This window comes from Petaurus breviceps, unplaced genomic scaffold (assembly GCF_028583685.1).
Source record: "Petaurus breviceps papuanus isolate PSGF00001 unplaced genomic scaffold, PetGlider_PUasm1.0 227, whole genome shotgun sequence".
Taxonomy (NCBI): Eukaryota; Metazoa; Chordata; class Mammalia; order Diprotodontia; family Petauridae; genus Petaurus; species Petaurus breviceps.
The window spans coordinates 3,150,370-3,165,573 of NW_027185896.1; the positions used below are offsets into that span (position 1 = coordinate 3,150,370).

Here is a 15,204-nt window from a genome sequence, read left to right on the forward strand (position 1 = left end):
AGAGAGAGAGAGAGAGAGAGAGAGAGAGAGAGAGAGAGAGAGAGAGAGAGAGAGAGACAGTATTTTGATGACTGTCAGCATTTATAAAAACTACTCTATACCAAAGTAAGACACAGTAGTTATGGATTTGACAGTTTTGTTTTGTTTTGTTTTGGGTCCAGATCTTTTATTTCCCTGGTGTACAGAACTCCAAGTGAGAAAATTCCCTCTAATAATGCATATCAGGAACTGTTCTGCAATTTACACATTTAGAGAGTTGTCTGAGATATTGAGATTTTAAATGACTCGCTCCAGGGTTACTCAGCCAGAGACATAACATTTGAAACCAGACTTTCCTAACCTGCGTTCCATTCAATGGGTCATGTTTTCTCTGACTTAAGAGATGTATTTATAATAAAATTGAGTTGCTATGCGTGTATAAGTGAGTGTTGTTTTTCCTCACAAAACGTTGATGTTGGTCAAGAAGACTCACAGGCCCACATTCCTTTTCTTATTGGCCAAATCATATCCATAGTATCACAACCAGTTCTGTGACCCAAATCCTAAGGAAAGCACTGACAAGCAGAAATTCACCTAGAGGAAGGCAGCTAAGAGACTGAAGGATCTGACCTCTCCATCCCATGACAAACATCTGAAGGACCTAGGCATACTGAACCTGGAAGTTATAATAGCTAGCCTAAACATGTGAACACCTGCCAAGTAGAATTACCGTGCTATACAAATTGGCAAAAACCAGTACCAAGGAATAGAATTTGGTGAGAACTTGGTACTTCAGGGAAGCCATTTACGGCTTTGAATAAGGGGTAGGAGGGTGGAGGGGGGGAGGCTTCTAGTAATTTTTTTTTCCACAATGAAACAAGTTATCTGTTGAAGGAATGTGTGCTGTTGTTTGTTTTGTTTTTTTTTTTGTCACTGGAATGAGAACAGTAGAAATTGAATTATAGATCGACATTGTAAGAGCTGAAATGTTTTGATAGGTCTCTTCCAAAACTATAATAATCTATGTGAGTGAAGAAGGGTAGCAATGTAGAAAATTTGGGGGGGGGTGGGAGTAGAGTAGATGTGTTTTCTGTGTCCCCAACTGGTAACAATCTTCCCCTCAGGCCTCATATAGCAGTCTTTCTACTGCATTATAAGTTCTATGAAAGCAGGGATCATACCTAACTCCCACTAGCCCAAAGAAAGCATGAAATAAATGTTGATGTGCTGGTTGACAAGGTAAGGGAAGGCAAAAGGAATAAATATCTATTAAGCACTTAGACTATATCAGGCACTGTGCTAAGTGCTTTATGAATATTATCTTATTTTATCCTTACAATAACCCTGGAAGGTAGGTGCTATTAAGTGGTAGATATAATATGGAGGATAACCCCATTTCATACTTGAGGAAACTGAGGCATTTGGTAGCTAAATGTCTGGTCACACAGCTAACAAGTGTCAGAGGTAAATTTTTTTTGAAGGAGGAAGGCAAGGCAATTAGTGTTAAGTGACTTGCCCAAGGTCACATAGCTAGTAAGTGTGTCAAGTGTCTAAGGCCGGATTTGAATTCAGGTCCTCCAGACTCCAGGGCAAATGCTGTATTCGCTGTGCCACCTACCTTCCCCATCTGGTCAAATTTTTAAAACACAATGCTTTAAACAACATGTTTAGCACAATGCCTGGTACATAGTAGGTATTATATAAATGCTAGCTATGATGATGATACTTCTATGCCCATTGTTCTTTGCACTGAGGCAAAATGTTACTTGGAGAACCAAAGCATAAATACCACAATGATAACCCAAAGTATACACCATAGTAATTAAAAAAAAATAATAATCAGAAAAGTGCATGGAGAATTTAGGCTCCTGAAGGACCAGTACATTTTTGCCAATACATCTCAAGTATGTAGCACCAAGCTCCACAGTCCTAAGTACTTACTAAATATGATTTGCTAATCTGAATAGAATGTGTCTCCCTCCTAGTGCCATTATTGCAATAAACTTCCATCTCTTAGAGACATAGTATAAGCCTGGGCCATTCCACTCCTTCCTGATAGTGGCACAGTGCAGAAAAGGCTCAGTTTGTAATTAGAGTTCAGTCTGGGTTCAATCCTGCTTCTACCATTTCTTACTTATTCAATCTTGGATAATTAATTTAACATCTCTTTTCTCAATGATAAAATGTAAGACTGGACTAGATAGGTCCTTCCAGCTTCTAAGGTCCCTTCCAACTCTAAATCTGTGATCCTATCTATGATGTCTATTATAAATTATATATTTCTCTAAGCACCTAACAGAGTTGGTGCTTAATAAATGTTTACTCTATTTGAACAATTTGGAACTTTCTACCAACTCCATTTGGAGGAATTCCCCATGTTTCAGTAACTTAGACTAAGGATCTAAAATATTTTTCAAAGTAAACTTGTATATTCTTCATATTTCCTTTGATGTAGAGCCTAATGCTGTCTTTCCAGTCTTCTCCAAACCCATCAGGAAACACTCCTTAGTAAATAAATCCTATAAAATACCCTTTCTCAGCAACTTGCAACATTTTTTCAACATCAAACTTTAAAAATAACAGTAAATTTTGATGTTATTTATCTAGAAGTAAATTTTGATATTATTTATCCCAGTACCTTAATTTTATAGAGGAGGAGACTGAGACCCAAAGAGGTAATGTGACTAATTCAAACCCAGGTTTGAATTGACTCTAAAGTCAGTCTTTTGACTTGAAATTCAAGGAAATTTCCACTATACTAGGATGATTTGAAAGAATTAGACTTTTTCAAAGTAAGACTTTACTGATGCCTTTTGTTTTTATAACTCGTAAATTTCCTCCTGTATCTCTTCCTTTCCCCCTCCCAGTCATCCCTTTTATGCAAGATTTATTTGAAAAGAGCCAATCGTTGTTAAAAAATATATCTCTTTTTGCCCTCCTATTGCCAAGAATAGTCAGAAAAGGTTGCCAACAACAAATGCCGTGTGCATTTATCACTTTAAGACACTCCTTATGAGACAAATCATTAAGCAGAACACATAGAATAGCACATGTCTTTGACAGAAGAGCATTCTAAGATTATCCAGTGCTCTAACGAAAATCTAGATGACCACACTCAAGAAAACATAAAAAACAGAGTGCGCAAGTACAGAGTACTGGACTTGAGATAAGACCTAGGTTTCAACCCTACCCTTAATGCTCACTCCCTGTACAACCATGAAGGAGTCACTGAGTTCCTGTGATCCTTCACTGCCTCCAGTGTAAGATGGGAGTAACAAGGCTGAGAGGACAATCACCAAGTTATCTGCTGATCCTGCTGGACAGCTACTCTTCCCCATCTACCTCCCTACAGGTATTCCCTCCCTGTATTTTTCTTTCTTCCTTCAAATAGAAATTAGGGGAAATAAATGTCTATGATTGGTCCTTACCAGTTTCTAGTAGACCTAGGAACTGGAGATATTTCATTTGTTTTTCTTCTCTAAGACTAGAGTATCACTTTGCCTTAATCATTCTTTATAATTAATGTCTTAGTAATTATACTAGATTACTAAGAGGACTCCTTTTTGGATCAAAGGATGAGAGATGGGAAGGAAGGGGTGGAACCAGGAGGCATGGTTGAGGGAGAAATGCATGAAAATTAAAAGGACAGAAGGCAAGAGGAAAGGAATGAAAAAAGAGAGAAGCAGAGGAGTGGGCGCTAGGTGGCGCAGTGGACCTGGAATCAGAGAGACCAGAGGACAAATTCAGGCTGACACTAGTTGTATGTCCATGGGCAAGTTATTTAAACTGTCTCAGTTTCCTTATCTATAAATGAGGATAATAATAGCACTAACCTCCCAGGATTTTTGTGAAGATAAAATGAGATATTTATAAACTTTAAAGCATAAATGCTAGTCTTGCTATTGTATAACAGAGGGCAAGGTAGACCTAAATTTGAGTCAAAGCTGACACTTTTCAGATAAGCAATTATTTCCCCTCTCTAGGCCTCAGTTTCCTCATCTATAAAATGAAAGGGCTAGACTATATGATGTCAAAGATTATTTTTGGAAGGATTCTGCTTGCACATTTAAAGACAACACTTTCCATATCTGTAATGTCTGTCACTAACATTTGTAAGCAATCTGGGACAACTGTATTGTAGAAATTTCCAACACAGTAGTGGGGCTGGGTCCTCTGAGATAAGATCCCTTGGAAGACCCTCTTCTTGCATATCTGGCTCAGTTCAAGAAAGTTTTGAGGGCATTCTCAGAAAGCAAACCCACTAGGTAGTAAAATACATAGAGTTAAGAAATCAGTTGATAGCCGACAGCCCACCCCTAATTCCCCAAACCTTTTATCATTATCATGAAGAGATGGGAAGAAAGCTTCATTATTGATGAGCTAAGCTTATATATCCTTCGAAGAAAAATGTTAGCATGGCATCACCAGATTTAATTCTATTCCCTCAAGCAAAAAGTCCATTGCTTACTTAAAAAAAAAATTTATGAAATAAACATATCTCTTACCCCATGCAACTACTATCACCCTCTCTCCCATCCTTTAAATGCAGTGGTTGCATGGGCAGGATTTAACTGGAGGTAAATTAGTGGGCAATGTAACTTTAGAAGTCTCTGATAATATTCTATCAATATCTAATGTGTTTAATTGGGGAGCAGATATAATATAATTAGTAATGACATGGCACCCTTTTATTCTTGTCCTCCTGTTAAGAGTCTTTAAAAGAAAAAAAAAAGCAAACAACTAGCAGAAAAACCCAGACAAAGCAAAAAAAAAAGTCCCCAATGTACTGTGGCCATGAATTTTTCATGCTTCACAAGCACCTCTGGTTGCAAAATCTTTGGACCTGATATTCATTCCTACAGAAAGGCAAAGAAAACAAACTCTTCAAATACAAGCAAACGAACAGAGGGATGCTCTTTTATTTTTTCTGTGTAGTAATTCAGTCTAAAAACAAACTGACAAACAGCCCCGTAGAGAGACACATAATGAGATGACTTCAAAAGTCCTATTGCCAGTTACTTTAACTGAGTCAAGAAATGAGTAGTGAAAGAGTCAAACACACCATAACTGCAGAGATCTCACTTCCCATCCCCATCAATGGCAGGAAGAACAAACATTAAATTTTTTTCTAACTGACAAAAAAAACAGATAAACATCAACAGAGTTTGATATATAAGATGGTAAATATGTAAAATATAGCTAAAATATATAACTAAATATGCCTAAAATAATAACTACAGAACATGAGCAGAGTCTTGACATACCTTTTTTCTAGCCTCCCAACAAAATGGGAAAATGATTTTTTTTTGGGGGGGGGAGGGACTTTGAATGAGCTAACCTCCTATAGGATGTAAGAAATCAACCATGGGAAGGAAACTAGAGATACATACACCCAAAATAAGGTGAGGAAAATTCATATAATTTTGCTGTATGGATTTAGGTAGATATTTAGGAATATACTGTTATGTAAATTTCTTGGGGCAAGGAATAATTTTGATATGATTCCATTTTGTGATATTGATGGTCCTAAACTTGTTCATATTCATTTCATTGCTCTCTTTTGTCGTGTTTTTAAGTCTGTGTTTTTTAAGTATGGATATTACTCCAAGAAAAGAGGTAAAATTTAGATCTCTTAAAGAGAACACTTTCCCCTAGACTTTACATGTACTTTTTGGAGAATGTCACAGATTCATTTTTTTTATTGGATGCTTTGTACCAACTGATCTTACTGTAATGCTATTTAGTCTGTGAGCCCCCACTGGTATGCTTCCCATTGTGATTATGGGTTATCAATTAGCTTTTAGAAAGGTATATTTTAAAAGGTGGTACAGTAATTAAAATTTTTTTAAATATCCCTTTCTAAAAGCTAATTGACAATCAACCCTTAATCACAATGGCAAGCATACCAGTGGGAGCTCACAGATTAAACAGCATAAAACAAACCAAACTCAATCCCTCAGGGTTCCCTCTAGAGGTTCGAGGGAGTAGTGATGTTCTGGGGACCCAATTCACCTCATGAGTGGGAGTTGGAATAGCCACCTTAAAATATGAGCTACAGAAAAAGATAAACAATATTTGTCAAAGTCTTATAAATTCCTTGCTAAATCATGCAAAACAAGAGGTTGTAGAAAAGAAATATTGCAGATTAAAAGGTTTTGTTTTAAGATGTAAAAGGATGTAATATTTATTGCAAATCAATACATTTAATTACTTGATCGTGTCCCAATTAACTTATACACCACTAGAGATGATCATCTTAATGTAACATTGGAACAATCAATCAGTGAGATTAGCAATCATAAAATATTTTAAAATTTTAAAACAAATGGGACAAATGCAAAGGAACTGAGACATTCTGTAGCAGAGGCATAACTGAGATAGGGAAAATAGAATTTTGTAGAACACCAACATTTAGAAAGTGCTCAAAGTACTCATATTTCTTCTCTAACATAAGAACAAAGAAAGCTAACAATGCATTTGCAAGAATTATTCCTTGTTTCCCCATCACTATCTATCAGCTGAGCTTCTCCTACATAGGACACTCAGCCTTACTCCTCTGTTCAGCACTTGCTCCAAACCCCCTCATTCTACCTCTAGCAATTGAATTGCCACAGGCACAAAAATAATTTTCCCAAATTATTTTCTTCCTATTCAGCTTTTGTAAATTAAAAGTGAATTCATGAACTATTTTCTGAGAGCCTCAAAAAATGGTAGTTTGCCATTTTCCCAGCAAATATCTATGATGTGGAATTAACAACTTGGTGAGTGAGGGCTCAGCACTAGCAAAAAGGCTAAGCAATGACTTATATGGAGCCAAGATGCTAAGTGGGAAGAAAGAACAAAAAAGAGAGAGGCAAAGGGTGATGGTGGGAGAAAATGAGGGAGGGCAACAAAAAGAGAGGAAGAGAAAGAATAAAGGAAAGAAACAAGCAAACTACCAATATTCTATACAGCCCTAAATTTTTGGAATAGCAAAGTATACAGTAATAAGTACACAGTACTCTCTATCTCTTTTTTTTTTACCCTGGAATTTTCTCAAGTTAAATGCAACACAAAAGTACAGAATATATTATAATATTTCACATTCCATTTTCCTCCCAACCTAACAAAACACATATCACTGTTGGAGTCTGGAGGAGATTAATGAACTGAAAACAATGAAACATAAATAAGCACTGAATAAGAATTTGGGTCAAGATTTTAATTTATTATTTAGAAGTGCACAACTTAAATCAAAGCCTTAAAATATGCATCATTTATACTTCCACATGTGAGCAGGCTTTATGGCTTTTTTTTAATAGTTAAACACACCAATCATCATTATTTAGAAATAGATTCTGCCTTTTCTTCCTGTTCAGTCGTGTCCAACTCTACATGACCCCATTTGGGGTTTTCTTAGCAAAGTTGCTGGAGGAGGTTGCCATTTCCTTCTCCAGCTAATTTTACACATGAGGAAACTGAGACAAACTGGGCAAGTGACTTGGCCAGGGTCACAAAGCTAGTAAGTGTCTGAGGCCAGATTTGAACTCATATCTTCCTTACTCCAGGCCCAGTGCACTATCCATGAGTCACCTAGCTGCCTATTCCCAGGAAAATGAGCAATAATTGTTTTTAAAGCTGTCCAGGAAACTTTCCTCCAAACGAGTCATATCTTTCTTCAAATAAGAAGTAACCAATTGGAGTCTAATCAAACTTTTGGAAACAATAAACTTTATTTAGAAGTGATTCTCCTAATCACACTTGCCTTTGAATTCCCATGTGCTGACAAATGGGGCTGCCTTCTCCTTATTCCAACTCATCTAATATGAGAATATTTGGCATCTTGATTCCTTTCTCCCTTTCTTACCCAAGGTTTATACCTTGAATTTGAGAGTCAAAATATTGAGAATCTTCCAAATGTTACCTTTTCCTTAGAATATATATATTTTAAAAGATAATACATTTCTATTAGAGTAAAGATGGAACCATATACTACTTGAGTTGTAGGTCTTATTTTGAATTCTTTTAATTCCTATAAAGTTCTATTATATTTTGAACTTGATAGCTAATATATTCTAGCCAGCATAATGAGCACAGAATAAACAACATGGCATAGTAGATAGCGGGTCAGCTATGGCATTAGGAAGACTATGGTTCAAGTCTTGTCTCTGACCCATGATAACAAGGCAAGTCAGTTAACTTTTCCATGCCCTAGATAACTATAAGACTAAAAGTTACAAGGGAGCTGCCAATCTATATTGGTAGGGAGCATTTCTACACTGGGGGTTCCTACCACAAAATTACACAATAAATGAATTATTAAGCCCCTCAAATAAATACATACTCTTTATCCATTGTATGTGTTAGAAAAAAAAAATTATGTCATTTAATTCATTCTCTTCCAGAATAGGATATAAGTGAATATCTGGTACCCAGAAGCCATGAAACCAAGTTAAACTGAAGCATGTTAAAATTAAAGACATGTGTCTTTTATTTGAGCACTCAATGCATACATTCAGTGTTACTAAGGCCAAAGAAAAAAAGATGGAGAAACCAAGAGTGATTGGAAACTGACCTGTTTTTCATTTTCATCTTCCAGCCTCAGCCTGTCCTCTATGCAGTTCCTGGCCTGTAGGAAAGCCTTCCTCTGAGCCCTTTCTGTCAAAATCCTCACAAAGACCCCATACAAATTTACACTGACAAAAAGCAGAGCATTTGCCCCAAGCTGTAAAGAAAAAAAAATAAAAGAAATATTTTAATGTGCAGATTTTTCATAACATTTCAGTTTTCTCTCTTTCACACACAAAGAATGCGTTCAATCTGGCCCAGAAATTCTCAGTTTCCAAAGTATTTTCTTAGTGTTCAACAAGCTCACATTTAGAAGATAGGGATTCTAACGAGGAGTGGTGGTGACAGGGTTCTTTGTTTAGGAGTTTGTAAAGAAAGCTTCACATTTGAATAATTTCATGGCTTAGCCTACAACCCTGTAGCAGAATCAGACATAAGGGAGTACCTGTGAATGGGACTGATTGACTGTAGCAGATTCCGGTGAGTGCTAGATAAGGTAGTCTACCATCTGCTAGGATATAATAGACATTAGGCCAAAACAAGAGGCAACCTCTAATATGAGGCTGATTTTTTTTAGACACATGAATAATGCCAGAAAAATGCTGCTTCCCAGAGAAGGTAAATATTTATTTTGTAATAAGTCTAATTAAACACGTTACAAAAAAAGGCTCAAAGCCTCTAATGGACAGTCACACCCAGGGAGCATAATTTTCAAAGATGAGCAGAGAAAGGCCATTCTCAAACCTTTCCTGGGGATATGTGATTACTTTGCCCTCTTTTGTTTCTCCACAAATGGCAAGGAACCCAGAAGTACCAGTCCCTGAGATTAAGCATTCAATCAATATGCTTTTATTGGATAATATGGTAGAAACAATATCCTAACCCCTCTTCCTCATAAGTTAAGCTAATGTTTTTTTCTTAACAAGTATTTATGGGGCAGCTATGTGTTGCCATGAATAGAGCACCAGCCCTGGAGTCAGGAGGACCTGAGTTCAAATCCGACCTCAGATACTTGACACACACTTACTAGTTGTGTGACCTTGGGCAAGTCACTTAACCCCAATTGCCTTGCCTTTCCCACTCCAAAAAAAAAAAATATTACACATTCTATCAGACTTGGTTGGCTCAAGGGACTAAAGGTTCAGACTCTTGACATCACTTTTTTTGCAAAGCAGCCTAAAGACCTTCTAGAGACATTCAGAGGCATGACTTCTAGGGTTATGATATAGGCAAATAAGCTCAACTGAATCAATTCAAGGTGTATACAAAACCTATCTTTATTGAATATCTTTCTCATGCTATAGCTAAATAAATCTCATTTTGATAAATGGTGAATGATTTACAAGCACCTCATTTTGTTCTAATATTTAGTCTAAAATATTAGGGGACTGGCCTGAATCAGGTTCAACTCAGAATTAGATAACCTCAAAGGTTCTGTGGGCAATACAAAGAAACATCGTAAGACCTGCTCTCTAACTTGAAAGAATTTGGAATGTGATCAATGCATAAACATGGGAATACTTAAATAACAGAAGAGAGAAAATAGTGAAAATGGTTGAAGATAACAATATGAGATGTCAGAAGTAGTATGGGACTGATTGCCAAATCAATGGCATAGAGCTAAATGCTACTGGAAGGCAGAAGAGATGTGGGACTCCCTATAGGCTTGGGTGGGCTGGGAAGGAGGATGGATTCTAGTTGAGGAAATGGCAAACCAAAGTGTACAGATGGAAAAAGAACAACATTGTTCAGGAAATAGTAAAAAGAAATAATATTGGGGGGGGGGTTGGGGGAGTGGGGAAGATCAAAGGCTTAGGGTAAATGAGTAATTTAAAATACCATCAGAATTGTAAGAGGAAGCCATGGTTTGAAGGGCAGAGGAGTGTTCATTTCCTACTTCAGTTATTTCACATATATGAGAGGAAAAGAACTAGTCCCGCTGGATGTAAGAGTTGTGCCCAAAACTTCTGTAGACTCATAGGTCTTATTTCTCGCTAATAAATGTAATTAGCTGTGTGACCTTGGGCAAGTCACTTAACCCCCATTTTCCCTCCAAAAAGCAAAAAAAAAAATTTAATAAATGTAATTAACAATGATATTGGCAGCAAACATTTCAAGGATTTCAGTTCTATGATAAAGTTGGGAGTCACATGATGCATATACATGTATATATGTATGTGTATATGTGTATATGTACACATATGTATATGTATGTAAATTTATATATATCCTCACCAACACAGATCACAGTCTCTTCACCTTTCATGAGTTATGGCTAGAAAATTCAATTCACAAGATCGTGAATTCAGAGTTGGAGGGGTCCTTGAATGCCACTTGAGTCCAAATTTTTCATTTTACAGATAAGGAAATAGAGGCCCAGGGACATTCGATGGCCTACCTGGCCTCACAAACTAATAACTGCTGATGGGGAGAATCAAATGCAGGCCTTCTACCTCAGCACCACACTGGCTACTAACTCCTGCTGGACAATTTTCTGGCAGTTAGCTTTCTCACACCCAGAGAGGTAGGTCTAGAACAACAGCTGTGCAATATGTCACCAGACACACACTAGAAGATTTTCCAGCTTGGTGAGACCCATTAGCAAGGGCTCTTACCCTGAGGGTCCATGAATGCTTATTTTTAAAAATGTTTTGATAATATTTCCATATATTTGGATTCCTTTTAAATTATACATATATTTTATTATATTCATTTAAAATATTATCCTGAAAAGGGGTTTTTAACCCGAGGGGGGCAATGAACTTATTGTTTTAAAAATAATTTGATAACTGCATTTCAATATAATTGACTTCCTTTTTAATTACATATATTTTATTTTATGCATTAAAAAAAAAACTACAGCATTATTCTGGGAAGGGGAATGTCCCATCCTTACTGGCTCTGTTTATGAGATCGGTCAGAGGGGAATCTAAGGACATGAGATTCAGGACAAGGCCTCTAGTCCCAGTCCAGATAGTTTGACAAAATGAGAAGACTCTTCCCCCTTGGGACATAGGTTTCATACTCCCAACCCTTGCTTTTCAAATATCCTAAGAAGAATCCTGGGTGGTGGGTACAACTGTTGGAACTTTCAGACTCCTTATCCATGGTTTATAAGCCATAGTGTCCTGCCAAAGTGCCAGAAGTTGTATATGTCTAAGGGGAATTCCTATGAGACACATACTCATGACCAGAAATGCTCAGACAATGGATGGGACAAGCTGGGATGGGTGGTCTTCTGGTAGGGAGTGACTCTGGATGTACAGACATGGGGAAATTTATATTAAAGCTAAAATAGAGTCAAAGACTCTTTCTCTGACCCACAGTCAAGGAGGGTTAGGAATGGTCAGGGCCTGATATCAAATCAGCCCCACTAAGACAGGAATGGCAGGGCATTATTGATTAATGATAAGGGAGTATTAGGATTTGCACCCTAAGGGCAGCTAGGTGGTGCAGTGAATAGAGCACTGACCCTGGAGTCAGGAGAACCTGAGTTCAAGTTTGGCCTTAGACACTTAACACTTACCAGCCGTGTGACCTTGGACAAGTCACTTAACCCCAATTGCCTTGCCTTCCCCCCTCCAAAAAAAAAAAAAAAGGATTAAAGGATTTGCTCCCTAGAGATGATCCTAAGGTAGTTGGGAAGGATACCCATGGTGAAGGGACTGAGTCATTCTGATCATATCATAAGACACCCCCAAGTAGGTTGGCCAAAGGTCATACAAAAGGTGATCTTTACCAAACTCCCAAAGGGCTTCTATATGCCTGCAGCTTAGAAGGAGGCTGGATTTCTTCCTGGAAAGGAATATGGAGATCATTTAGTCCAGCTTCCTCATTTTACAGTTGAAGAACAGGAAGATCAAAGGGCTTGACTGATCCATCCAAATGAACATAGGCAGGAAATAGAGAGTTGAAAGTCAGGCCAACCCAGTTTTTCTGACTCTGGATCCAATCTCTTGAACTGGTCAGGGTTGAAGGAGGGCAGGAAAGAGGGATCCTAGGTAGAGCTCTTGTCTAGACATACAAATATTATTAACAACTCATTGAAGTCCGGGACTCTGTCTTACGATGCTTTGTAGGAAGCAAGTAGTGAATGTTTGTTGAACTGAATGTTTAATATATTCAAAATACTTCTATGATGAAAAATAAAATAAGAAAATGCTCCTTAGCTATCAAATAAAAACTCTTTACATATCAATAGGATTGTGGAACCATATAAATAGTAAATACCTCATTTTAAAATGGAGGAACTGAAAAATGCTGATACTAACTTTTTTTTTAAATAGAATGCCCAAGAGTGGATGGAGCTGGATCTCTTTGGGACTACAGTTCACATGATCCATCTGGATGATAATTTCCTTTGTTGTGTTTGTCTGCAGGGTTTGCTGCTAAGCTTATGTGGTGTTATAGAGGTTACCATTTACCAAGTCAGTTTTATACCCAGTTTCCTTGGTGATTTTCTCTTGCTAGTGAGGAAACTCCCAGAATTAAATTTTAATGCGGAAAGATTTGGCCCATCAAGTTTTACAGAAAACAGTTGGTAAATAGATGTTAAATCAGACCAGACTGAGAAGTCGAGGTCAATGGTCTCACTTGGTTTTGTTTGTTTGTTTTCTGTTTGTTGTTTAGGTTGTGAATATAAACTATATAGGTCTGATATCTATGAGCAGGTGACTATTATAATCCAGTTAGGTCAGTTTGGCTCATGATATTATTAAATGTGAATGGTAACAAGCTAACAGAAGTTACTGACATGTTATTGTGAACCATCAAATCAAATCGTTTTAGACATGACAAGAAGAAGGGGAGGGTAAAACTGGGTAGGTTCTAAAACTGTACTAAATACACCTAGGTGCATAATGCAGAGAGAGTCAGGCCTTGTCCATCAAGGCCATCATGGGCAAGATGAAACAGGAGTTCACAGCCTGACAAATGAACTTCCTTGAGGTGTCAGAAGCCAAATAAGAAAGATGTTAAGGTCTGGAATCATATCTAACTTAAGGGCAACTTAACTTATCCCCTCTTCATTAAGGAGTAATGATCTGAGAGAGATACCCATCCAGCAAAGGAAAAATAAAAGAAAAACAACTCATGGGACTATCTATACATAAGAAATTTTCCTTCACATATCAACTCCTGCCCCCTTCCTGACCCCATCTCCACATACACACACACACACACACACACACACACACACACACACACACACACAATTATCCTTGATGCCATCCACAAAGACAACAGAGCCATTTGAAAAGAGCAGTGAACTAGGGCCCCAAAAGTCTAAATTCTGAAGGTCCTGGTTTAGTCACTTCTTATCAGGAGTGTGCTGATACATGTTTAACAACTTGTTCTCCAAAAAGTAAAATGTACACACAGCGCACTTTTTATTTTAGTATGAATTATTAAGATTTCCCTCGATCACTCTCTCAAGTCTAGACAATCAATAAAACAGAAGCCAAGCTATGATCTGTAGAATTTGCTGATTTCAGCTCTGTCCTGTAAAAGTCAGCTCCAGAACTAGTCACACCACCTGGGGAAAACCATTTAAATTTAATATTTCTGAGTCTGAATTTCTCCATCTGCAAAATGGGAATAGCAACATATGTCAGGTCTGCTTCATGGTATGGTTGTAAGGATCTTGTGGTGCAGAAATCAATCAATTGATTTCAGCAAGCATTCATTTATTAATATACTACCTGTCAAGAACCAGGCTACAGTCTCAGAAGGCAAAAGGGAAGTCATTCCCATCCTGCCCTTAAGGAGCTCACATTTTCACAAGGACATAATAATACAAACCTAATATATACAAACTGAATACAACTTAGTTTGTGGAAGCAGATGGCAAAGGGCAGGGAGTAAGAAAGGCTTCATGACTGCAGAGTATGAACTGAGCCTTTAAAAAAAAACAACCCACACAGGAATTCTGAGAGGCAAATGCTAGGAGGCAGTGTCTGGGGGACCACAAAGGCAAGGGCACAGACACAGAGATGGAGAATTATGTATGTGGAATAGGAAGTAGTCCAGTTGTGTTAGATCAAAGAACATGGGGAAGGAAGTAATATGGAATGATACAATGTATAGTAAACCAGTGGTTCTCAAAGAATGGTCCTCAGGCCCCAACACACTGTCAGGGAATCTATGAGGTCAAAACTATTCTCATAATAATATTAAGATGTTATTTGCATATTAAAATATTCCTCTCTTTCCCAACTCCATATCTGTGTGAGGCCAGATTTGCTTCATACACTTCAACCACAGCAACATATCATAATGGATTAAAATCAGAAGCAGATAAGAAAATTCAGCTGCCTTCAGTTAAGCCATACATTAAAGAGATTTGCAAAGACATATCAAACAATGCTATTCTTCTCGCTAATTTTTGTTTTCAAAAATATAGTTCTTTTTCATAAAAATACATTAATGTTAACATATTGTTGGCTTATTGTTTTTAAAATTAATGAGTAAATAAGTTTTAAAATATATCATTTTAAAATTTCTAGTATGGTAAATGTTGATAGAAACAGTACACATAAACAAAAGCTTGTTAAGATCCCCAATAATTTTTAAAGAGTATAAAGTGAGACCAAAAAATTTGAGAACCACCGATGTATAGATAGATAGATAGATAGATAGATAGATAGATAGATAGATAGATAGATAGATAGATAGATAGAT

At 37.2% G+C, this 15,204-nt stretch overlaps 1 protein-coding gene across 1 annotated transcript in view; it reads right to left on the bottom strand.

Moving 5' to 3' along the window:
• Positions 1–15,204, bottom strand: part of ADCY1 (adenylate cyclase 1) — a 363,162-nt gene that overhangs the window by 247,938 nt on the left and 100,020 nt on the right. Inside the window, exon 2 of the mRNA XM_069095456.1 lies at positions 8,534–8,683. Within this exon, the coding sequence (XP_068951557.1) occupies positions 8,534–8,683 (150 nt within the window). The remainder of the gene's footprint in view (positions 1–8,533; positions 8,684–15,204) is intronic.